We start from the raw sequence: 27065 nt of genomic DNA, 5'->3' as shown, positions 1-27065 counted from the left end.
AAAGCATAAGAGTCAGAAGGGGTTGTTCGCATGAATGTTGGAGGGAAATGAATGTTCAAGAAAGAAGGAAAGCCAGGAGTCAAAGTCAGTGAGGAATAAGGAGAGGGACTTATTAGGGGGGTCAGTAAATGACAGCTACATGGAGGGGCAGAGTTGCAAAAAGACAGATAAAGTGAACTTCAAAGGAAGCGAAGCAGTGAGACTGAAGTAGAAGAAGGGGTTGAATTCTGCAAGAGATTGAGAGCAGTAGCCCAATGCCATTTCCACGACCAATTGGGTGAGGCATATGGGAGAATGTATAGCCTTCATGAAAGGGCGGCAGCCAAAGTAGAATCGGCCGGGCAGATCCAGGTCTCAGTCAGTGTGAGCAGATGGAAAGATGAAGACGTCATGCACATAGGCAAGCTTATTAGAGACAGAACAGGCATTCCCCAGGGCACATAAGAAGGGGAAGGAATGGGAAGAGGGAGGGGGACAGAAATAAGATTGATGACACTGCAGTGTGATCCACATGAATAGGGTGAGAGTTGGTTGGGAAACCAGAATTGGGGTTGATATCGCCAGCAGAGAACAAATGAAGGAGCAAGAAGATACTGGTGAGAGAGAGGGAAGGGGGGGGGGTCTGCTGCATCACAGGTGAAATGTTTGCAGGGAGAATGGGGATGGCTGACAAAGAGAGAAACTGTTGAAGTTTTAGGGCTGAGAAGGTGGTGGACAAAAGGGAAGGCAATGTAATGGGTTTAAGTGAGTGGCATAGTGTTTCATTGGTTCGGGGTGAAAGGAGAAGTTGGGGGAAAGTCAGTATCAGAAGGAGGAAGAGCAAAGAAGCCATTGTGGTGGAAGGGGAAAGAGGAACAATGCGAAGAAACAGGCTATGAGCTAGTCTCAGACCATGAAGGTGAGAAGATGCATAGGGAAGTATCTTACCAGGAGGGTTCATGCCCGAAAGGCATAGTTTTGTCAGTGTCATAAGAAAGCTGCAGGGTTTAGATATGGGTAAAAACAAATTTGTGCGTGTGCCTGTCCCCGCTACCAGGAAGAGAATGATTTAGTGCAGTGATGTGTTTCTTTTTAAATCACCCTTGTCATGTGATCATTTAAGAACAATGCCCAGGAAAGGAGGAGGGAGAATTAAGCAATTCAGTTCAGTTGGCTGCTTAGGAGAGTGGAATAAATCCATCAAATCACATAGCTAATACAGTAGAGAACACAGAGTTCTCGCTATTGGGAAGTGAATGATTTAGGGCACTGATGTGTTTCATTTGAATGGAATTTCACCTAAAAAGTTTCTAAATAATTTTTGCACTGCAAATACACTGATAAAACTCCTATTTTCCAACCTTGGGAAAGCATTAATTGCCAAAAAGCCCACCCCAAAACATCTGAAATTCCAAACTATAAACACAGAATCAGAAGCTCTAGGTATAAATAAGGCCAAGAGGTCCAATGGTTATTGGTGGATTCCTGGAATGTTTACAGAAGTGGTGGTGAAAGCTAAAATAGTGTCAGACTTCAAACTCTTATGGATAAACAGAGGATTTTCAGTTGCAAATAGTAATAGAATACTGGAAGAATGACCTCGTGGCAGTACAGGTCCTGGATATAGCCAAGAAGTAACATATATGAAATGGCAATTATAACCTGAAAACAATGGCATGGCTTATCAGGTTTCAAAGAAGGCCTACAGGTAACCTGCATGTAGGGACTATGGTTGAACTTCAATGAGTAGACAGGTAGGTATAAGATATTTCATACAATACTGCTAACTCTGGATTAATTAGAAAACTTGGTAACAATATATCAAGAGAGGAAGCAGGATTTGTAAGAATGATACATGAAAATGACAAGAAATGAAATGGTCTACTAACTGGACAGAATTATATGATCTGTGTCCCAGATAAAACAAAATCCAAATAGCACCAAAAGGTTCCCTCACTGCCCCAGGTACATTAGCTAGAGTGTGAGCCTGCCAGGACAGATAGGGAAAAATGCTTGAGTACCTGAATGTACACAACTTAGGTTATAAGTGGTATATAAATACTATAAAAAATAAAATGAAGCAACAAAACAGCAAAAAGATCGTGGAACAAAAGACTAGATGTACCAGTTTGTAGTCTTGTAAGCTGTGCTGCTTGTTTGTAGCCTCTTAACTACTTGGATTTTTTTTGCAACTTTTATGCTTTTATATTTAAGACAGTCAAAGGACCCTATAAGACCCCCCCCAAGAAAGGCATTTTCATTTTGCTGAAACACAGGTGAAGGTTCGACAACTCCAGTATGTTGATCATTTTACTGTCACATATTGCGAGAGGGGGAACTGTGCAGCTTTGGAGGGAGAGTAAAGCATTTTGACTGGTAAGTTGCTGCAATACACTACATTATCATCCCCATCATGTTTGGCATGGTGGTAACTTCATAACCGAGCCTACATAGAGTGGTGGGCAGGGCTCTGGTCGCCTTGTAAGACAGACTGGATGGACCATGAGGGTCCTTTTTTGCCATTATTTACTGTGTTACCTTGGGCAGGATTAGTGGCCAAATCTAGCATGGAGGAATGGAGGCTAACGCCCAACAGACTTGTATGGTCTAGACAGGTAAGGTTCGACAGCTCAAAGTTTGACAGCTCCAGTGTGTTAATCATTTTATGTCGCATACTGCGAGTTGGGGGACTACACAGCCTAGGAGTGAGGGGGAAGGCATCTTCACTGATACATGGTGTACTGCCAACAGTATTCAACTTATAATCCCCATCATGTTTAGCTGCTTTTATGGTTGACATGGTGGTGTCTTCACAACCAGCATTTAAACAGGGGTGATCTAGGCCTACATGGAGTGGTGGGCAGGGCTTTGGTCGCCTTGTTGAGCAGACAAGATGGACCATGAGGGTCCTTTTCTGCCATCACTTAATGTTTTGGGGTTGTTGATTTTTTTTTTTTAAACTGTGACATGGAAGAAGCCAGTTCTTTAACAGTTGTTCTGAACCCAGCCAGTCTGGTTTTCATGATATCCATAATGAACATGCAAGAGAGATTTGCATATATTGAAAACAGGGCATTTAAATCTCTCTCATACATGGTTATTACTGACAGCCTAAACAAAAAAAAAGACAGACAAAATAGGTGTTTCCAGAGGACTGAGTTGAAAAGCAGTGTGTTAAAAGACATTTTGTGGGCATGTATGGGACCCTGGCTTCCTTCCTTTATAACTTAGTTTTCTAACCACTAAACAAATCTATTATGCGTCTTTATGATTATTGTCCACTAAGTAGTGGTCATAGTACTATGACCATTACAAATCAGTGATGACTCTCTTGACTTCATCTTACTGAAGATGCTAACAGACAGCCAAGGGTCCTATAAGACCCCTAAGGAAGGCCTTTTGCTGACACACGGCCCATGTTGGGTCATTTTTAACAGAAAATGTGACCCAATAGAGTACATTACATGTTTAAAATCAAAGCTATAATTTTTATTCACTGTTCCTCATCCACTTTCATGCAAAGAATAAAATCTAAAATTTTCTGTGACTTGTTAGTAGTCACTCAAAAATACGTAGCCATCTTAAGTTACTAGACTGGATGTATATTGCTTAGCTGACACAAGATCTCCTAATCCTACCTCTAAGAAGCATGGCAAACATCCGTTAACAAACACAAATTTACAAAATGAAGAACCTAGAAGTAAACTCACCAATAAGACCCTTTGCATTGCTCGATGATACAACTATGTGAGCAGCTATAGGAAGTGGCTTGGATTCTTCTGAAGTCACAGATGTTATGCTACTGGTTTCAGCTTCTGCAGTAACATCCTTCCCACCTCTTCGCTTTATGGTACCTGTATCCCCTTCTGAGTCCTCTCCCCAGTAGCCTGTTGATGATGCCCAACTTGCTCTGGATTGTGCTTGATCAAAGCCTTCCCTACCATGACTTTGCCTGCTATATTTTGTGCTATAATCAGGAAACATAGTCTGGTCCATGTGGCTGCCAGAAACCCAAAGAGATGAATTGTCCCCTGACCCGTCAAAAGGAATGTGACCAAATGGTAGAGTTTCCCAGCTCCTCTGGTGCTGTATTGTCTGTATGTTATCATGAGAACCACTTGAGCAAGAAGTCCAACTTCCACGGCCACTGTCTGCTGCATCCAGTGATGCCCGATCTCCTTGATCCTGAGACAGCTCTTCTGTGCTAGGAGAAGACAGCACTGTTGTCCCTGCATACAAACCCCTGTTCTCCAACATTGGTGTAAAGGAACTAGAATATAAGAATTGTAAAAAAAGGAGAAAAACTAAATCATGAACTATAATCATCAGTTATATTTATAAATATGTATGTTCATACAAAAGAAAATGTCTCCACAATTATCCTAAACAACCGAGATGTCTTTATTCAAAAACAATGAATCCCAACAAGTATTCTAGTTTCGGCGTTTGGAAGACGCCTTCTTCGGGGGACACTATTGGGGAATAGTAACATATAAAAACATATTAAAGCTTACATAAAAAACAGATTTATTTGCAATCTGGTTTTATGTAAGCTTTAATATGTTTTTATATGTTACTATTCCCCAATAGTGTCCCCTGAAGAAGGCGTCTTCCAAATGCCGAAACTAGGATCCTTGTTGGGACTTATTGTTTTTGAATAAAGACTTATCTCAGTTATTTAAGACACCCCCCTTGTCTTTCCTTGTAGTTTTTTGCCAATATACCAAGACGAGGAGCAATTCTGTTTGGCTTGCTTCCACAATTATCCTGAAATAACACTTAATTCAGATGCTTGCTTATCACTTTCCTGGTCACACATCACAGTGTGCAAACCAGACACAGATGAACAAATTGGTATATCACCACTTGGTATGCACTCAGTCAAAATCTTACTTATCACCTGCAAATTATTCAGCTGCCAAAATCAATTTCCAGATTTGTTTTCTGTTCACAGTAGAAATCTATGGCTCAGAAACGTAAAATAAATCATTTTAAAATAGAAAATGCATGCAAACTTCTAATAAACTTTCTGATGTATATGTAGTTTTAGAAAGTGTCTAAAGAATGTACAACACCAGAGAGATTACACCACCATAACTCCAAACTTCAAATCACAAACAGATATTTCTGGGCCTAGAAGCTTTCGCCTGTTCACTGGGCTTCCAGATGAATTAGGACTGGCTTCTATTCAGCTACAGTGCCACAAACTTTCATTCACAACTACCTGCTGGGCTCTTTTTGTTGGTAGTAGTATTAACCTTCCTGCTCCATCTAAGCCCAGTGATGATCATGGTTGGCCAGAGGCCAATAAATTACAGCTGCCTGACAATTTAGAAATGCAGACACAGAGTTTCGCCACTGGACTTGGAAAAATCTACTTCTTATTCCTAAGATAAGCAGCATAAAATGTTTTACTCTTTCAGATCGTGCCATATATTTGTGACCTGGGTTGGCCACTGGATACTAGGCTTGATGGACCTCCGGTCTGTCCCAGTATGGCAACCCTTATGTTCTTAAGTAAAGACTAGGCCAAAGATCCCTTCTCCTTGGCTCCTATATCCACCCCCCAGGACTGTGCATGCTGCTTGAGGAATAGAGGTCTGAGCCAGGAATCAAACCTATTTCTTCCATATGGCAGTGTGAAGCACTGGGACGGCCTCAGATATGAATGGACTGAAACAATCTGGCAACTAATTGTTATGTTGGTATATTCATTAAAATTAAATGCAAATATGTAGGAGAAAACACCGCAAAATTCCACTGCTGAAGAACACTGAAATATTTTCAGAATAATGAATGTCAACACCTACCCTAAACTACACTGATCCGGTTCCATTGTGGCTCTTCTATCAATCCTTCCCATGCCAAGGCTTGTCTCCACAATGCTCACAGAATGCCTCTGTCGCCTCTCATCATGCAGCGACATTGGCATGGAGTCAAAGGAGGAATTGCTGACAATACTAGAACGTGAAGAAATCTCGCTGTGACCGGAATCTGAAAAATTGTCCACCGTGCCACTAGGAGCCAGAGTATAACCTGCAACACAACAGATTTTGGATAAGCACACTAATCAGTATAACTGCATAGACATTTCAGTATTGCATTTATTTCCAATCTCAGTTCTGGAGGACAAGCATTTGAAAAAAATTCAGATTTTGCTGCAAAGCAAGTGATATAAATTTATGTACCGTATTTTCACGTAGATAACGCGCACCCGTGTAAAACGTGCACACGGGTATAGCGCGCGGGGAACACAAATTTATGTAATAAAATGTTAATATAGTGCGCACACGCGTATACCACGCATGCTAAAACCTCCTCCCGCCTACTCCGAACTGGCATCCTCCCCCTGCTCACGTCATCCCCCCTCCCCCGCGATCCTATATTCCCCCAGCACCGCAAATACAACTCTTACCCGATTGGGCACCGGCACCAGCACCAATGCACAGCTCAAAGCCTAGTCCAGCCCGGCAGAGGAAGAAGGAGGATCTCTCTCGCACCGCCCGGCCCAGCCCAGCCCAGCTCAGCCCAAGCCAACGAGGGAGGATCTTCGGGCACTGGCACATGCTGTGCATTGGTGCTGGTGCCGGTGCCCAATCGGGTAAGAGTTGTATTTGCGGTGCTGGGGGGGATGTAGGATCGAGGGGGGGTGACGCGAGTGGGAGGGGGGAGGATGCCGGTTCGCAGGGGGAATGCCAGATCAGAATGTTAAAAAAAGAATTGTAAAACGCGCTTACACGTATAACGCGCATGGTTATGCACGGTTTGTAAAACTGCGTATAACGCGCGCGTTATATGCGTGAAAATACAGTAAATCAGAACATATACAGAGTGGCATGACTAAATGTATTGTGCTTACATGTGCAAGAAGGAACCATTGACAAACGCATCAACAGCCTTCAGTCTGCCTGAAGACCAGCCCTCACCTACCACTTCTCACTCTTTATAAGCATCATCCTGAATGCTATATGCATTCCAAGGTAGGATTATTTCTACAAGTCCTTCTGCAGCAGCTGCCCATCTCCCATTCTAGTATATTGTAGTAATCTTGTCTCTTTTCTTTTCCCATTCATGGCGAGAGGGGTAAAAACAGCTCAACAAGTCCATTTTGCTAAATTGCATGTTATGAGAGTGAACATGACTAATTTGATACCAAAGAAAACCCTTTGAAAAACTGGGAAATTATAAATAAACTACACATACAAAAAAACCTTCCCAACGAATCTTTTTATCTAAGCTTTAATATGTTTTTATATGTTACTATTCCCCAAATCACCCTGTAAAAACCCATTAATTCAGAGAAGTGAATTTGAAAATTATGTGAAAATAAGGAGTGAATTCAGTACAGGGGATCTAACAGAAAATATCTGGTGTGTTGGGTTGGGCTGGTTATGTGAGGACTGAGGCCACCCTGAGAGAGGTTCAGTCACGGCTGAGATAAAAATTTGAAATATTTGATGAAAACAGTAAAACTGAGTGGAGGAGTGTTAGTATTCTGTCTTTTTGAGACAAAAAAAATCTGATAAATAGAAAATTGAGAAAGAACAGTGTGTGTGAACAGAGGGGGAAAAGGAATTTGTTCCATGCAAAACGTTTTCAGGGAAAAAGTTTAGCAAGAGAAGTTGAATTCTTGACAGTTTATATCTTTTTACCGTAAAAGCATTTTTAATGACCAAGGGTCCCTTTTACTAAGCTGCGGTAAAAAGTGGCCTCAGCATGCCCTTGCATGGGTTTCTCCCACATGTTAAGACTGTTTTTTGGGTTTGTTTGTTTTTTAATTTCAGCTATCACCATTAGTGTGTGGTCATTAAAATAAATTAATGCCTGTGCACTTACCACTACCCATTTTGTAAAAAGTAAGGTCTTGCATACTATTTCTGAGGTAATCAGTTAGCATATGGTCATGATTTTTGTGCTGGTTACCACAGAAATGCTCACTCTCCACCTCCAGACCTGGCTCCTCATATTCCAGGAGACCTGCTATACTCATGTTACTCCTCTCCTAAAGTCACTTCATTGGCTTCCCATCCGTTTCCAAATACAATTCAAACTCCTCTTACTGACCTACAAATGCACTCACTCAGCTTCCCTTCACTATTTCTCTTCACTTATCTCCCCTTATGTTCAACCTCTGCCCCCTCCCCCCAAGCTCTGCTCAGTTGGTAAGTCCCTTCTATCTGTGCCTTTCTTCCACCGCCTACTCCGGACTCCATTCCTTCTACCTTGCTGCACCATAACCCTCCATCACTTCAGGGACAGACTTGCACTTCTCCCTCCGTATTTGCGGTTTCTGTATCTGCAGATTCGCTTATTCGCAATTTTTCAGCCGCTGACTCTGCCCCCCAAAATTATGTCATCATTAAAGTACTTTTTCCTTTTACTGTACCGTTCTGAACCGATTAAAAAGTTTATTGCTTACCATTAACTCTGAAAATCGCTGCTTATAAACTTTCTCCAACAAAATTCGCTGCTTCCATGCTTCCCAGTGTGCACTGAGAAAAACGCTTCTTCCCAGCATCCATAGAAAGAACAGCTTCTTCCCAGCATACATGGAGAAAATCCCTTGGAATCGCTGCTTTTCTGCATGCCTGCCCAAGCCCTCTATTCTTTGTGAATCGATGGGAATTGCTGCTTGCCTGCTCCTAGCCCAGAAAATCACTGCTTGCCTGCTCCTAGCCCAGAAAATCACTGCTTGCCTGCTCCTAGCCCAGAAAATCGCTGCTTGTTTGCTCCTTTAGGAACAGATCAGGTCTCCCACCATGTCTACAAAGCGCAAGAGTTCAAGTGGAACTGATAGTACTCCCAAAAAGGGAAAAAAGTGAAAACCTTACAAGAAAAAGAAAAAATTACTGGATATGCTTCAGAGACTAAAGTCATCCGCTGCTGTTGCTCGACATTATGGCATAAATGAGTCAACCGTTAGGTACATAAAAAAGAATGACAAAACAAATCTGTGAAACTGTTGCGACAGCTACACCAGCAGCTGCGAAGACATTACATGTTGTGCGAGATGCCAATCTCTCTCGTACGGAAGCTGCAACATTTCTGTGGGTGCAGGACTGCTACAAAAAGAGAATCCCGCTAGACTCTGTGATGATAAGAGGAAAGGCTAAGTCTTTATATGAATACTTGAAGAACAGAGAAGGTGAAATGTCGCAATCTACCGACTTTCTGGCCAGTAAAGAGTGGTTTGATAAATTCCATCACAGGTATGGCCTGAGAAATGTGAGAGTGACAGGAGAAGCAGCATCTGACATCCAAGAGGCAGCTAGAGAGTTCCCTTCTACCTTTAAGGCAATTATCGAAGAGAAGGGATATGAACCTGAGCAGGCATTCAATGCCGATAAAACTGCTCTCTTTTGGAAGAAAATGCCACAGAGGACTTTCATTAGCAAAGAGGATAAATGAGCACCAGGTTTCAAGGCTGCAAGGGATAGATTAACCATGCTCCTTTGTGCAAATGCAGTAGGCCATAAGATAAAGCCAACCCTGATTTATAAAGCCGCAAACCCCCGAGCCTTGAAGGGAAAAAATAAGTTCCAGCTGCCTGTTTACTGGATGAGCAACAAGAAGGCTTGGACAACCAGAGCTCTGTTCCTAGAATGGTTTCATCATTGTTTTGTGCCTGAAGTAAGAAAGTACCTGGCCAATAAAGGAATTTAATTTAAGGTTCTGTTGGTATTGGCAATGCCCCTGGCCACCCAGACACACATGAGTTCCACATTGAGGGTATTGAGATCGTCTACTTGCCCCTCAACACAACATCTATCATCCAGCCTCTCGACCACACGGTATTCATTAGAGAGGATTGTCCACGCTATGGATGAAGGCCTCAACGTTGAGAACATCATGAAAAATTGAAAGGAATTCACTATTGCAGATGCCATCAATATTATTGAAAGAGCAGTAAAAGCTGTCAAGCCAGAGACAGTGAACTTGTGCTGGAAGAATCTTTGGCATGAATGTGTAAAAAGGGATAACACTATCAATATCACACAGCAAAGCCAAGAAATTATGGAAAACATCATTGACTTGGCAAAGCAGGTGGGTGGGGAAGGCTTTGAAGATATGGATATGGAGGATAGTCAAGACTTAATGACACCACAGCAAATGAACTAACGGAAGATGATCTCATTGACCTGACTGCTCCTGAAGGAGAGGCAATAGCAGATGATGAGGAGGAAGGAAGATTAGAAGAAGAAGTGATAAAAGACAAATTTAGACTGGATAATATCGCAGAGGGCATACGCAGGTTTAACAGTGCGAATGACTTTTTCTATGACATCAACCCATCCATGGTACATGCATTAAAGATGAGGGAGTTAGCAGAAGCAGCGATTTCTACATACAAAAATATATACAAAGAGATGAAGCAGAAGACCCAGACAGAAATCACAATGTATTTCCCAAGGACACCTAGAGTCAGTGCCTCACAATCCACCTGTTCCACCCATGAGGAGGCATTCCCTTTGTCTCTCCGTGTTCCTCCTACTGAAGACCCATTTCCAATGCATGAGAAGGCCCCTGGTGCTCACTTATCCTCTTCGTCTCCTCCTCTGCAATACTTGTACAGGACGATGAGGATGAAGACACTGCCTGAGTATTGTTTAGTACTGTACTGTATTCCAGTATTGACCTCTCAGTACTGTATTGAACTGTTAGTTTGCCCTGAAAATATGACTTATAGTACAGGTATTGTTGGGTTTTTTTTTGTTTTTTTTAATTATTTATTTATAAATTTCAAATTTACAATTCAAGATAAATCTTGTACAGAAAGTGATTACATCAAATGAACAAAGAAATAGACCTCATAAATTTACATAGAAAAAAAATTTTTTTTTGTATAATCTCTCAAGTCCACAATTATGATCCATAATGTATATTAAACAGAACTAAAAGAAACCTATTCATTAGAGATAAGCTGTACATGGTATACTGATATTCAGGCATCTAATTTATTGAAGCCCTCAATCTTACCCCTTCTCCAGGCGGGACAAGGAGAGGAAGGCCGTTAGCTGGTTTGGCTCAAAGAAAACATATTTCTGAGAATTGTAATGATGCAGGGATGACGAAGATAAAAAGTTCCCCCTAGAGCCAAAACACCAGGTTTTAATAATAGAAACTCCTTTCTACGTCTTTGTGTATCTCTTGCCAAGTCTGGGAACATCTGTATTTTTAAATCAAGAAACTTTTTCTCTTTATTTTTAAAGAATAGTCTCAGAAGCCAATTCTTATCCATCATAATAGCCAAGGTCACAATCAATGTAGCAGGTGTTGCAACTTCTTTATCAGATAATTCAAGCAAAGCTGATACATCAATTGGTCCCTTCATTTTTTCTTCTTGAAGATCTTGAGTTTTATTAGGTAGATAATAGACCTGGGTGAAAGGAGGCAATAAATCTTCCGATACTTCCAATATCTCCAACATATACCTTTTTAACATTTCTCTTGGAGTCACTGTCGAGATCCGTGGAAAGTTAATCAGTCTTAAATTATTATTCCTAGAGAAATTTTCAAATGTCTCTATCTTTCTTCTTAAATTTATATTATCCTTAATTAAAGTGTCCTGAAGCAATTTGGAAGATTTAAGTTGATCTTTAATACTTTGAATATCTAATTTGGATTCTCCCAAGTCTTGTTTTATCTGAAAAACTTCTTTCTCTTGAATTTTTATTTTTCCCTCTATTTGAAGATGATTAGTATTTACTGTCTTAGTTAAATTAGCAATCAGATCCCACAAAGCCTCCAATGTAACTTCTTGGGGTTTCACTATATTGAATGTCTGCAAGTTTAATAGTGATAAGTTAGGCTCACCAGCTGAGGGACCTTCTCCTCTCCGTATCTCCTGTGTCGGGGTTGATTCTGAGATGGAAATCTCCTCGTGTACACTCAGGCTCAACTGCGATCCCTGTGAGCCTGAGTCGATGTTCTTCTCGCTGTTCCCCACAGCCTCTGGGAGGGGGCCCAAGCCGACTTCCGGCTGCCTCCCCACTCCCGGGGAGCTAGCGGCTCGAGGGTTAGGAGGAGGGATTCGTGCGTCGGGGCTCAATGTGATCTCGTGAGCCCGAGGAGACACCTCCAGTCTGTCATCAGGAAGCGTCTCAGCCGGGGGCGATACCGACGCTCCGATGACGCCCTGCATCCGCCGCAGCAACTCCTCAATATTACCGGAGGAGGCTATTCCGGGACGCCGTGAGGCCGAAGAAGCTCCCTTTCCCCTTCTCTTCGGCATGACAAAAAATCTCTGCAGCACCAACGCCGTAGAAGTAAGTTTTTAAGAAGTAGGGTTTGCCGACGGCGTTCAGCAGACCACGACCGTGGCCATCTTGGATCGGAGACCTCTCCAACCCCGGTATTGTTGTTTAATAAAATTTTGAGAATTTCAATACTGTAGTAGTAATAGTGGCTTGTTTCCAAAAACCACGAATAACATTAGAAAAGTTATTTGCGGTTTCAATACAAAAAATGACAGATTTTCTAAAAACCACAAATAACGTTTAAAAAGTTATTCACGGTTATTCCATATTTGTGCCTAGGTTCTGCCCGCATCACCCGAGAATACGGAGGGAGAAGTGTAGATTGGAAACCCTCTCGTTCAGATGTTGGTGTTACCTCAGCCTGATTACTGTAATTCTTTATATCTGAACTTTTCAAAACTGATCAAAAAATTGCAGTGGCTCCAAAATACTGCAGTTAGATTAATTTTTGGTCTAAAAAGATATGAAAGTGTTGCATTAGCATATAAAAATCTTCATTGGTTATCAGTTGAGAGGCAAATTAAGTTTAAATCAGCTTGCATAGTTCATCATATATTACAGACTAACTCTTTAGATACTCTGATTTTGCTTTTTTTCATTTGCATTATTCTTCCACCAGATTATTACTACACTTTCTACAGCTTAGAGAAGTATGGTATAAATGACAGTCCAACTCCTCTTTTGCTTACCCTGCCATTATAATTTGGAATAGTCTACCTGTTTACATTATGACTGATATCAGTTACTTAAGGTTTCATAAAATTTGAAAACTTTTTTTATATGACTTGTAAAATTCACGTTATGATGATATTTTAATTATTGATTGTTTTTATATTTTCCCGTAGATTTTATGGCCTGTTTTAATGTAAATTATGCAATAACACAATCTATGTACTCCACAAGGGTCCTCAATCAATACTATAACTCAAATGGCAGCACAACTTCACCACCATTAGCATACCCTTATGCCTTCAAGACTTTTAGTCAAGTTTCAAGGATCCTCAGCGGCACCACTTGGAGCTCAATAACATTTCATTGCTCCAAGCTTTATGTGTCTACTCGTCATCGGGTCCTGTTGTTATATAAATTATCACGTTCTATTATTATTAAGCAAGAGTAAATAATAGAACGTGATAATTAATATAACAACAGGACCCGATGACGAGTAGACACATAAAGCTTGGAGCAATGAAATGTTATTGAGCTCCAAGTGGTGCCGCTGAGGATCCTTGAAACTTGACTAAAAGTCTTGAAGGCATAAGGGTATGCTAATGGTGGTGAAGTTGTGCTGCCATTTGAGTTATAGTACTGTTTTAATGTAAATCATCTTGAAGCTTTTTTGTATAGTACAATTAGTAAGTTGTGTATTAGATTCAATATGGAAATATCTGTTGTATCTGAATGTAACTCATCTTGAGCTACTGCTGAAATAGGTGTGAATTAAATCCAAAGAAACTAATATACAAATGAAGGCCTCTCACAGCTATGCATTATAGTGGTTGGTTTTGCCACTATTGAGGGGAGGAAACCTGTCAAATCTGTGTCTCTCTGCATTTAAGCCCTTAGGTGGAGCTCCTGCACAAAGATTTCTACCTTTTATGCTATTTTTACCTTTCTCTCCTAAATACTAATCACCACTTCTGTTGTAATCTACTATTTCTGTCTTTTGTAATCTACTATTTCTGTCTTTTGTTTCTACAAACCTCACCTATCCCACAGGGCCACTGTGCATTGTTATTCTTGTTACTGTTCTTACTTCCAAGAGGAAGAACTGGTTAGCATCAGACTGTCTGGAGCCATAAGATTTCAGATGATTGCAATTGCAACATAACAGGATGAGAAATGGGGTTAAGAAATCTATTTAATGAAGACAGCAAAGAGTGACATATCAATACTGACCCTGCACTAAAACAGCCTGCAAAGTAAGACCTGAATATTATTTCTGAAATCGTTCACGTTCCAAAGCCTGGGCCCTCAAAAAATGTTGCTTCCATGATCACAATTTTTTTCTTATTCTACAAAAATAATTACTAGGAATGAACTGTCGATTTTAACAGACTTCTAACTGCATACAGAAATCTGCCAAAATTCTGCCTAAGCATTATTTTGTATGTACACACATATCTTACACAATCTGTAATTTACAAGTAGGGATACATCTATATGGAGACTGAGCAGAGCGTGGACAGGGCACCACATTACATGCTATCTCAAGCATGACTAGACTAAGGCCCTGACTCTATAAAAGGCACCTAACTTATTTATTTATTTAATAAGCTTAATTGGCACTGATAATGAGCAATTAGCAGCTCATAATTGGCAAAAATGTTAAAAAATTGAATGGTAGGTGCCAAGGCACCTACCAGAAAGTGGGTATGATTAGGGGAAGATCTTGGATGGATCTTGAGCATGTTTTGCAAATAGGCACCTAACTTAGGTGCAGGAATTTAGGTCAAGAAAACCTGTTAAAAATAGGGGTGACTGAGGTTCAGGCGCTGCTAGGCATGATTCTATAAATGGCGTCTAACTGAAGATTGACAGCTGCTATGTGCCATGTTCCTTGGTTCCATTTATAGAATCAGGGCCTAAATTATAGGTGGGTATTTTTGCAGTTACATTATTATTCTATAACGAAATGTAGGTGCCTACTTGTTTTACAGCTCATTCCAGGTGCTCAGTTATAGAGCTGCCTGCTAAATGTTCTTTTTCTCTTTTCTTCAGATTTTAGAACCCAAGTTAGGATAAGAAAAATGCATATCAAGTTGTAAGCTACATGTCTGATATGTTCAAGTAACAATCTTATATAGTGCTTTTTCATGTATTTATATATATTTTTTTTTTAACAACTAAGGCTTGCCAAAGCCAAAGTCCTAAAGAGACAAAAAAGGAAAATTGGATTACATTTTAAGTAGGTCTAAACCATTAATCAGTTACACCAATTCTTTAGGACAACCTGAGTTTGATAATTAGCTTTGAGTTGTGTTCTGAAAAAAAGAATAAAAACAAGAACCCACAAATCACAGGCAACAAAACTCTCACCATCTCTCTTGTCAAGGGTTGTGAAAAAATAAAAGAAAGAGAAAGCGGCAATGAAAAGCCCCAGCTTTCAGATCTACCTTTCCTTGGAGAGCTCTGCGGGGAAGTGGGAGGAGAAGAAAGCTGGGATGATGCATTAGATTGTGCGTCTTCTGCCTGTTTTTTATGCCGCTCCAAACTTCCTTCTTCAGACAATGATAGGATTTTCTTTAAAGCTTGGGGAGAGTTGATACCTACAGGTTAAAAAAAGGATAAAAGCCTGGTTGAAAATATTGATTTGTTGGCACTATTAAAAGTAAAGGAATTTTATTTCACAGAAATTTGAGTATATTTGTTTATCAAATGATATAATTTTGTTACCTGCAAATAGGTCAACTGAGAACAACATGAAAGGAAACTTCCACTTTTACTTTCCATTTAAAATCCAATGTTAAGTACTATAAGATATTACAGTATATGTTAATTTTCTTAAATCTCATTTCATGGGGCTTAAGGCTATTTGCTCTGAATCCGTTCTTGAGCTGCTTCTACTCTGCTTAAAGATATATCCTTCCAAATGGGACACAATCTTTCAGAGGATATTTTCATCAATGGCTCGTATTACCTCTCTTCCCTACATTCAGTACATTCGTATTCTCTTGGTTCCTGCCCCTACCTAGCTACACTCTATGGCAACCTGTGATTGTATGTGATGTTGAAAAGGTGATGCAAGTTGAAAAGGTGACGGTGAAAGCTAGAAGGATGCTAGGTTGCATAGGAAGAGGTATTGTCAGTATGGTCAGTGGGAAAAAGAAGGTATTGATGCCTCTGTATAAGACTCTGGTGAGACTTCATTTAGAATATTGTGTACAATTCTGGAGACCACACCTTCAAAAAACTATAAAAAGGATGCAGTTGGGTCAGAGGAAGGCTACTAAAATGGTGTGTGGTCTTCATCATAAAGCGTATGGGGACAGAGTTAAAGACCTCAATATGTATACTTTGGAGGAAAGACGGAAGAGGGGAGAAATGATAGAGATATTTAAATACCTATGTGGCGTAAATGCACGAGTCGAGTCTCTTTCATTTGAAAGGAAGAGGTGATAGACTCAGGAATAATTTACGAAAATTTTTTTTTACAGAAAGTGTGGTAGATGTATGGAATAGTCTCCCGGAAGAGGTGATGGAAACAGAGACTGTGTCTGAATTCAAGAAAGCATAGGACACTTGAGATCTCTGAGAGAGGAAGAGATAATTGTTAATGCAGATGGTCAGATTGGCCTTTATTTGCCATCATGCTTTTATGCAAATCTTTCTTGGAGGCAATGTCTCCAAACTGGTTAGTTTTGCACATACAGAGACTATAATGAATCTCAATCCTAAATCAAACTACATGGAGTATAATCTCAGTCTCTCAAAACTAATGCCAATGCTTGCCAAAGTACTTGTGTTATGCCAAGGAGAGCTTCCTTCTCGAATTCATGACATAACGGGGCAAATTCTATAAACGACATCCCAATTGTAGGCAGCAGTAGGCATCCTACCACTGTCTAACCAGTCAATCTTGATGCACATTTTCTAAAAAAATAAAACAACAAAACCCCATGAGGCAGCTCACTTACACTATAGGCAGGGAGACATGTTTGGACACTTAAGCTCGCCCAAGGCTGAGCGTGATTTCGCCCCTAAAGTGGTCTTGGACAAGCTTAAGCGGCCCTAGGCATTTCCCTAGAGCCACAGATAGATGCCTGAAATGTAGGCCAGTAAAACGCTGGTCTACATTTCAAATAGAAGTGGCTGCTGAACTGATCGTGGCAAGGAAATCTCCCTGCCTCGATCAGTTCAGCAGCTGCGGCAAGGAACCACCCTGCCTTGAAGTTGGCCAACAGGAGGGATGCCCACTCCCTCCTGCCGCCACCCCCGAACCCCTGCAAATGTCTGTGGCAGGAGGGAAGCCCACACCATTCCACCGCCACCCCCAAAGCCCCCCTCATGAATGTTTGCGGCAGGAGGGATGTCTACTCCCTCCTGCTGCCACCCCCAAAGCTTCCCCCCACCCAGTGACACCCCCTCCAGACCCCCCCGGCACATCCCTAACTCATAGACACCTCCTCCGGCACCCCTAAGCCCCCCACACACCCTGTACCTTTTAAGATAAAAGTCTGGATGCATACACCCTCCATCTGGTAGGCCCAGCACTCCAAAATGGAGTTCCTTCCCCTTCCTGATGCATTCTGGGATGCACTGGGGAGGGGCCTAAGGCTCTGATTGGCCCAGATGCGTAAGGCCTCTCCCCGGTGCAGAGATATCCAATACCAAACCAAAACATTTACCTTGATCCACCCCTACTTAAGAGAGTGTATTCACCGTAGATGTTAGGAGTTCCACACTATGAGCCTCCCTGAATCCAAATTGATTATTATCCAAACAATCATTTGAATCAATAAACTCAATTAAGGTAATACTGCCTTTTCAATTATCCTTGCTAAAAAAGGTAGTATAGAAATTGGCCTAAAATTACACAACTTCATGTCTTCCAAGTCTTCTTTTTCAACACAGGCCTAATCTTTACAATTTTACACTTATCCGGTAAAACTCCAGTTTGTAAAGACTTTTTCACTATCATAGTTAAACATGAAACTATTTTGTCTGCTAGCTGACCTAAAACTTCAGAGGAACATGGATCAGTGTTTCACTGTGTAACTGTCAGATTTTATAATGTTCAGCACCTCTTTCTCTAATACAGCTTTGAAATCAATCCAAATCTCCTCACTGTTATCTCCATCCTTCTCATCCACCGTCTACTCTGGGCTAGATGCACAAAACACAGTCGATAAGACCGTGTGAATTGCTGTGGTTGATTTTTTTGGCCAACTCTGGAACAGCGATAGATGGACAGAGCCCAAGTCACACTTTTATGAAAGCTGGAATTAAACTACCAAGTAAATTTAATTCTGTGGTTTGAATGGTAATTCATTGCTTAGGTAAGGCAATTTTGAAAGCTATTTCAGTGGGTAAATAGCAGCTTACCTGTGGTAAAAAGAAACACTAAAATTTACTCTCAATACAGCTAAAAGTTGAGGGTTTATGGGACTGTATGGGCAGTTGATCACATTTGGAGATTTCATTTGCAAATCAACTTGGGTAATTACATCCACAGGCTTTGTCCCTGTTAAACAACAGGTGTCAAGTTTGCAGCCACTATTGTAACTATGGCAAAGATAGCCCTTGCAGGGAATTGCCCTTTGAAACAGATTGCAGTTCCACAGAATATCAAAGCTGCCCCAAAAGAGAACAAAAAAAAATCATTTGTTGACTTACCAAAAGGGGGAAGATCCTTGACTGGTACTTTTTTCCGAGATGGATAGAGGGAAACAGCAGGGACTTGCAGTGCTTGGTTGACTTTTGGTTGCTGCTGCTGGGTTTTCTGTTGGGTTCCTGCTCTTGGAGTCCCTGGAGAGGTCTCTGATTTCCCACACTTTTTGTCTCCTGGATTTTTAGGAACTGTGTAACATGAAGAAGAAATTAAGAGATCAAGGACCTTGTCAAAATGAATCCAAATATTGCATAAACTCTATTAGGCTATGTTCCCTTTCAGCTGTCCTGTCTTTCCACTACTGTAGACCCTGAGATAACTTGGTACATGACATACCCATATGACAATAGCATTACAAATAGCCTTATTGGATCAAACCAATGGTCCATCAGGCCAATGTCTTCACGGAGGCCAATCCAAGTCACAAGTACCTGGCAAAAACCCAAATAGTAGCAGCATTCCATGCTATCGATCCAGGGTAAGCAGTGGCTTCTTCCATGTCTGTCTCAACAGCAGACTATAGACTTTTCCTCCAGGAACTTGTCCAAAACTTTTTTTTAAACCAGCTACATTAATTACTCTTACCACATCCTCTGGCAATTCTGCATTCCAGAGCATAAGAACAGCCTTATAGGATCAGACTATTATCCCATATGGAAGTTGCATGTCAATAAATGGATAAGGGATATGATTAATCACTCAGAAATTCAGAGACAATGGGTTATACTTCAAACCCTGTCTCTGTCAATGCTGTGCTACCCATTTCTCAATTCATTTTCTGTGGATACTACCTGCCAAGTACGTTGACAGTCATTTTCAGCAGCAGCTAGCTGAAATTAACTGTGCCTGTGTATAACGTTCTGGTCACTGATGCAGGATACCTCTTCATACTCTCAAAGAAAACCCTCCAAAAAATTGCCAGGCTCTCATATTTCTGATCTAAACAGATCTTTGAGAAGTGACTGTTCATAACTGTGCCACTCTGTGTGCTTCTCTTCACGGCATTGTGAACCAAATAAGTTAAGCATATATCTCAACAAGATAGAGAAAAATTGTAGAACACTAAACACTCCTAGAGTAATTTCATAAGCATATACCTAGTTTAAGAGTGCAGTTATCTACTTAGAAGTTATTTTATAAAGTCAAATAGGCATGAACATAGGTACCCATGTGCCGTCATAAAATGCTAGAGCAAGCAACAGAAATTGTGCCTAGACAGCAGATGGAAATATCTGTGCCTAGATTATTGAAGTATGTTTATAAATTAGCATATTCTATATCTTCTATACTCATGAACTCTGCCCAAACTCCGCCACTGTAATGTCATTGTGTTGATGCGAGTACTTTCACACTGGTTGGAACTCAATAACAAGCCACATATGTGAGAGTCTCTGGGAAAAGGAGGCTAAAATGGCAGATCCAAAATATTGAGACTAGATGATTTTCCAGGTTATGGGTCCATAAGCAGCCTGAAAGTGTTTGAACTTTAACTTTTTCTTTTTTAACATAAAAGGATGGGCTTTGGACCACTGTATTACAAATTATTTGCTCTAATAGAACTCATTATCTTTTGTTTCAGGCGACTTTAGTCATCTTTTCACACCACATATGCAACCGTGACTATGTGGGGAATGGGGTGAAAAGCAAGAAAACAGCAAAGCATGTCAATCTTATTTTTTGAGATGGGGGGGGGGAAGGAATGCAACAGTTTTTTCCTATTTAGATCTAGCAACTTCTTTCTGCTCCTTTTTTAAGATTCCAGCAAAGCCAGGGCTGTTTGCTTGGGGATTTCTCCTCCCATCTTCTTTACACCACTTCCTAAATTAATTTAGTCCAGTCGTTGCATAACAGTCCTAGGCTTGGCCCAAGCACCAGTCATGGACTCTAAAAATCCTGAAGAAGGTGCTCCACTGCATGACTGTTGCTCCGTTCAAGCCTCCTTTTTCAACTCTGGGGGCTGCCTCCAAAATATCTCCAGCCTCAGCAGGCCTGAGCAGTGGAATACCTGAACTAATAGAAATCGTTTCTATGGCACTTGCCAAGGAATTACCAAACAGACCTTACAACTGGTTTTTTGTTTTTTTTTACAACATTGTTTATCCACTTCATTTGTCAATAGTAACATAAAGCTCAAACACGTTTTATGTTGATCTTTTGTTTTAAGTGAAAAATAGGTCTGTTAAGTTGCCCGATTTGTGCACAGTTCAGCTTTTGACTATGCTAGATTGCCAAAGGAGGAGGATAAAAACAAATACTATTTTTAACATTAGCTCCAAGGTAAATTTTAAGACAGTACAATAAAAATATATTAAGTCTGACTCGGTAATATTAAAATTACTCATTTCTTAAAAGAACCTTAATGGAATGCATCTCGAAAGCCTTGTGCATAGCTGACTATATCCCTGTCAACTTTTCAAATACATCTTTTTCATCTCTCTCTACTTTTGCACTGCCCCTGGCTGAAAAACAACTAATGTTCATTAAGGAGGACATTGCATTATAGATTAAGAGGCAAACTAACAATCTTATTTACTGTGTCTTTCAAAATATTTTTCACTAACCTAATATATTTAAGTGAAAGATTTTGGGACAACATATTTTCCCCTAAAATACTCCTTTTCAAATTTGTGGCCTCTTGCAAAGCAGAATCTATGAAGGGTGTTGCATGAAGGATTCTCATCAGGGAATAATTATTATTAACAGCATAGCCTCCCCCCCACACACACACACTTTGGCTAGGCACACAAAGTTGTGTGCTTCAGGTCCTAATACTTTTCAATTTCACTAAAAAAAGGAACATGAGGCTCACAATCCTTCTCAAACTCTTATGAAAAAGTACTGCTGTCATATTTTCATATAAAATATGCCATCTCACACAGAGCTAACTTAAAAACTGGCAGCTTACGTGTATTGGTTGCAGGTTCACACTGTAGTGAAAGAGTTTGCAGGTTCTCTTCATCCATTTCTAGATCCAAATTTGACAAGTACTGCTTTACTTTCCGTGCCATCTGGGCATCTTCGTACAATTTCTTGGCATTGAGGAAGGAGCTGCGACGCACCCGCTTTTTGTGACCCCCTGTCTGTGCCACATCCAGCACTGCTGCATTTGTATTTCCCTGGCTGAGAGACCTGGACACAGGATGAGATAAAGCAGCAAGAAAAGTGGTTCATATCACCAAGGAATCTGGATAACATACTTCCAACATGCAAGGGGACAAGATGGACATCAAACTGTTTTCAAAAGCTCATCATGCCTCATTCCGGTAAGTTAAACAGCTATAACAGATACAGGGATGATGATCAAAGGAACATTTCCTACATGGTTAAGGGGGGAGCCTATGAAACAAATACACAATTTTCTGTGACCTCTATCAGGTAAACCCCCATGTCACATACAAGGGGGTGCTGAAAAGTTCTCAGCCCAACCAGCTTACTAAATTCTGAACATTATTTTGCCATTGTAGCTGAAAAGAGTGTTATTTTATTTTGCAAAGTGCCAATTTACAGAATCAGAATGCTATGTTCTGACATTGTTTCAGGTCATTGATTGAACCATGTCAATGAAAAGTGTGGAATTTTTGAAGTGTGGAACTCCAAGCCGTCACGAAGTTCCTATTTTTGCAGAAGAAAACTCCAAAGGAAATCCATGAATGTATGATGCAAACATTGAGTGATAAATGCCCATCATACTCTCCATAGTGAAAAAGTGGTGTGCAAACTTTCAGCATGGATATTTCAAGACCAACAAGGCAGCAAAGTCTGGGAGACTTCAAACGGTGTCAACTCCTGAAATTTTTGACCATGTCCTGGTTTTGTCAGATCAGTGAATAGTGCCTATAACAACTGTTGAGACACTATAGATTTCCAGGGAATGTGTTGGATGTATAATCCATGAGCAGTTGGGTATGCAGAAGCTGTCAGCCAAGTGGATGCCTAAATGTTTGAATGCTGACGAGAAACGTCATCGAGTGGACACTTCCAAGTTGATTTTGCAGCATTTTCAGCGAACTAGGGGGTCAACTTTTCGGAACAGCTAGTTACTGTTGATGAAACATGGTTACACTACTATGATCCTGAGACAAAACAACAGTCTATGCTATGGCAGCACTCGGGTTCTTCAAGGCCAAGGAAATTGAAGACCCAAGAGTCAGCAGGAAAGGTCATGGCCACAGTGTTTGGGGATCAGGAAGGTGTTGTAATAACTCTTCTCCAAGGGGTCAAACAGTTAATGCAGAATACTGTAACTTGCTGTGCCAATTAAAGGAGGCAATGAAAGAAAAAAGGAGAGTGAAGTTGCAGAAAGGAGTTCTCTTTTTGCAAGACAATGCTCCTGCGCACAAGTCTGGCAAAACGATGGAAATTTTGACGCAGTTAGGGTTTCAGTACATAGACAATCCACCCTACTCACCAGCTCTTGCTCCATATGACTATTTTTTTGTTTCCAAACCTTAAAAAAGTTCTAACGGGTGACAAATTACAAGTGATTCAGAGTAGAGAGTTGCGCGGGGACAGAAATCCCACCCGTCCCCGCCAAAGTCCCACCCGTCCCCACCCGTCCCCGTGAGGACTCCCACCCGTCCCCACCCGTCCCCGCGAGGAATCCCTCCATCCCCACCCGTCCCCGCGAGGAATCCCCTCCGTCCCCACCCGTCCCCGCGAGGAATCCCCTACGTCCCCGCCTGTCCCTATAAACTACAGAAATAGTTATTTCATTTAATTATGCTACTGAATTAAAGGCTCTGGTAGAAACCCATTTAAAAATAAGCAAAAAGACTTTATTAATTTGGAAATATTAATTGGGAAGAATACATACTTTGTAAACGGGTTTCTACCAGAGCCTCTAATGTTTATAAATTTTTATCAACACAACTAATATACTACTTTATCCTTAAGCAAAAAAAATAATAATAATAATTTCCTACCTTTATTGCCTGGTTTCTGCTTTCTTCATGTTCTCATTCAATTCCTTCCATCCACTGCCTCTCTTCTCTCTGTGTCTTCCATTTGCTCTGTTACTGTGCCTCTCCCTTTCTCCCCCCTCCCAAATTGGTCTGGCACCCATCTTTTTCCCTCCGCTCCCCCCATAGTCTGGCACCTCTGTCTTCTTCCCTGCCAGCGTCTTCTTCCCCTTCCCTCTTCCCCATTTCCTTTCAGTGTCCTTCTCCCCCACCATCTTTCCCATGTCCTGTCAGGCAGCATCCTTCTCCCCTCTCTGCCTTCCCCATGTCCTTTCAGTGGCATTCTCCACCCCTTTGTCTTCCCCAGTGCTTTCAGGGTCCTTCCCCCCCTTTCTCCCGTTTACCCCATGTCCTTTCAGCGTTCTTTTCCACCCCTTTGTCTTCCCCAGTACTTTCAGCGGCCTTCTCCCCCCTTAAGCGTCTTTTCTTCTCCACTCCACCTTTCCTCCCTCCCTGCCTCCACCTTTGTGGCGCTTTTGCACCCGACCGACAACAGAACAGGCCCGGTCGGACAAATCTCCCTGTCCTGTAGCCGCGAATCTAAATTACCTTCTTACAGCAGCTGGAGTAGTGAAGCTGCTGTAAGAGGTAATTTAGATTCGCGGCTACAGGGCAGGGAGATTTGTCGGCCGGGCCTGTTGTCGGTCGATCTGACCGGCTGTGCACATTCTCCGGGGCGGTCCGCCCTCTCCCCCCTCTTTCGTATGCCATTGCCTTCTTCCTACCTGCCCTGCCGCACACAGCCGACCTGAAGTCTTCCTGATGTCAGCGCTGACGTCGGAAGAAGGGAGGGCTTTGCTTAAGCCCCCAATCAGCGCTCGCGGGGCGGGCCGTTTTCGTAGTCTTCCCGCCCTGTAGCGCGTTGTGACCAATCGGCAGTGAAGAGCGCTTCCACCTCCCCTTTGTGGTGTCGTCTGTCTGTTTCCTATTGGTTGGCGGATCAACCGGAAGTCTCTTCACTCCCCCAGCCAGAGAAAAGGCCCTTAAAAGCAGAGGAAAATGCCTGAAGGAGCTTCTGCCCGGGTAAGAGGTTCTCCCCCTCCCCCACCTCCCTCTGGTCTTCTGACTCAGCGGCCAATCGGTTTCCACTTCCTGTTCTGGAGACTCCAATAGAAGGTTGAAAAAGAAAGGGCTTTGCTTAAGCCCTCCCTCCGACGTCAGCGCTGACATCGGGAAGATTTCCGTTCGGATGTGTGCTGCGACAGGGCAGGTAAGGAGAAGGAGACTACCCTCGCGGCTCGACCAACCCCGCTGCGATCCAACCCCGCAGGAACCCCGCGACCCTCGGAGGCGTCCCCACGGGATCCCCGCGACCCTAGGGGGCGTCCCCACGGGATCCCCGTGACCCAAAGGGGGAACCCGCGGGATCCCCGCGGGTCCCGCGGGATTCCCGTCATCCCCGTTCCCGTGCAGCTCTCTAATTCAGAGGTGATTGCAGCAGCAGAGCAATATTTCAGTGACCAGACATCAGAGTATTTTTTGGGAGGGTTACAGAAACTTCAGAGACAATGTGCCAAGTGTGTTGAAGTTAGAGGTGAATATGTGGAATAACTTGTAAGTTTCATGACTCCATGTCATTCCCTTCTTGGTTGGGCTGAGAACTTTTCAGCACTCCTCGTATCTAGGTAAACATTTGAGTCAGATCTTGCTAGTTGGCTAATGAGTTTGGAATAATAAGGAAATCATGCAGCAAAGAGATGTTCCAACACTTTAACAGTCACTTTGCTCCACATATGCACTTCTCAGGCAAGATCTTGCTTGTTTACATTTTGTTACCTGAGAAAACTGAAAAGCTCAGTTGGCGCTATGATTGGTTATTTTCCGCAGAAGCAATGCTCCTGGTTGAATAACCCTTCCCTCATTCCCCAATGATGAACAAGTTATTATATCCAAAAATGAAGATAATGTTGTTTGTTATGATGGTCAATTAGTTAATAAGGAAATTAACTGTCATGCAAACTTAAAAAAAAAATGCATGTCTATGGAAACACTTGGCGAATGGTATGTTATGAATAAGGACGCACATGGTTCTGTCAGGTATCACTAGTAAGTTAGCTTGAACTGAAAAAAAATTGTATCTATATTAGTTTCAGAAATCTATCCATTGTTTTTGCTGTAGCCAAGATTTTCTTGTTTCGTATTTTAAATCTCTTTTTTTCCCATATTTAAATCTTCTAATACAGGCAACAATGCTGCTTGTATCGTGTCCTACTTTCTTGCCCACTAAGTAGCTCTTTGCCCCATCAAGTCTGCCAGGACCAGGGGAAACCAGTTTCCTGGCTCCCTTGATGACCTTAGTACATCAGCTATCAACTTCGGCACAGCAAGAGGGTTATGAAAGAAGGTAAGTCAAAAGCAGCAGACAATTAAGGCAGCAGATAGGGAAAACAATGCAAATGGGCAGAATGATATGTTCATGGGTGCGACGTCATCGGCCACTTACCCCAAACTCCTCCACTTCTTCTTCCTGTAAGTGAGAGCCGTGAAGAGTGAAGCATGGGTACAGAAAGACAGAGAAAGATCACAAGCTCAGAAAGAAAGGACCAGGACCTTAGAACAAGCAGTATTGGAAGCTCACAGACATTTTAAACCAGCTGAAGTACATATTCTACACCGGTAAGCAATTACGGAAACCACTGCTAATCACAACACTCATGCATTGTTTTTCCAAAGCACATGCTTGAAGCTCAAGTACTTCCAAACACAATATGAAGATGTTATTCATGTTTGACAATATATCTATCTATTGAGGGGAACATTTTGTTAGAAACATAGACTATCACTGTTGGCAGGAGTGCGAGATGGGAATAATAGAAAGTACATTCATTTAAACAGCATTCAAACGTTAAGGATTGTCATAGCACTACAGATTTCATATTTTAAGTACACGGTTAAAAATCTTACTGTCATTTCTTTAAACAGGAAAACTCAGTATGACTAGCAAGGGTAGCAGATCATGTCTATGATAGTATGGCACATTAATTAAATGTATTCCTAATAGTACTTCAGCCAAATGCAGAATACTCCAAGCATGTTTTAGAACATTTCAATGCACATTAGTTTAGCTATGTCCATGATTGACAAAGAAAGAATCTGAATACTGTTTTACAAGTTTATGGATTTTCCCCAGAAACACAGACACTAGGGGGCAATTCTGTAAGAGGGTACCCCTCACCCCTTGAAGTCATTCATGATGCCATATAGTTAGACCCTATTTTATAATGGCAGTTGGGCACCCAAATTCCATTACAAAATACAGGGTGCCCACATAAACACTCCTTGATTTTAAATGGTTACATAGTAACATAGCAAATGACAGCAGATAAAAGATCCGAATGGTCCATCCAGTCTGCCAACCATACATGCTCCATAAATTAATTATTTAGTTTAAATGGTCCCTTTTCTTAGATATTTCTGGGCCAGAAACCCAGCACTGTGCTTAGGTTCCACCTACTGGAGTCTCCGTCAAAGCTCACTGCAGCCCATATTAACCATCCCAGTCATCGAAGCCCTCCCCAGCCTGTCCTCAACTGAATGTCC

The 27065-nt window shown here is 41.6% G+C and overlaps 1 protein-coding gene across 5 annotated transcripts in view; it reads right to left on the bottom strand.

Moving 5' to 3' along the window:
- The window catches only part of RAPGEF2 (Rap guanine nucleotide exchange factor 2), a 651997-nt gene that overhangs the window by 18502 nt on the left and 606430 nt on the right, over positions 1–27065 (bottom strand). For 4 of the 5 annotated variants that reach the window (XM_033941499.1, XM_033941490.1, XM_033941516.1 and 1 more), the window contains 6 exons: positions 25969–25992; positions 21473–21696; positions 18573–18755; positions 15353–15505; positions 5790–6015; positions 3690–4249 (listed from right to left, as the gene is read on the bottom strand). In XM_033941499.1, coding sequence (XP_033797390.1) covers positions 3690–4249; positions 5790–6015; positions 15353–15505; positions 18573–18755; positions 21473–21696; positions 25969–25992 — 1370 coding nt within the window. The remainder of the gene's footprint in view (positions 1–3689; positions 4250–5789; positions 6016–15352; positions 15506–18572; positions 18756–21472; positions 21697–25968; positions 25993–27065) is intronic. The other variant, XM_033941509.1, reaches the window with a different exon arrangement.

Source organism: Geotrypetes seraphini, chromosome 1 (genome assembly GCF_902459505.1).
Source record: "Geotrypetes seraphini chromosome 1, aGeoSer1.1, whole genome shotgun sequence".
Taxonomy (NCBI): Eukaryota; Metazoa; Chordata; class Amphibia; order Gymnophiona; family Dermophiidae; genus Geotrypetes; species Geotrypetes seraphini.
The sequence above is the reverse complement of the archived record's forward strand: the minus strand, read 5'-3'. Positions and strand labels throughout refer to the sequence as shown.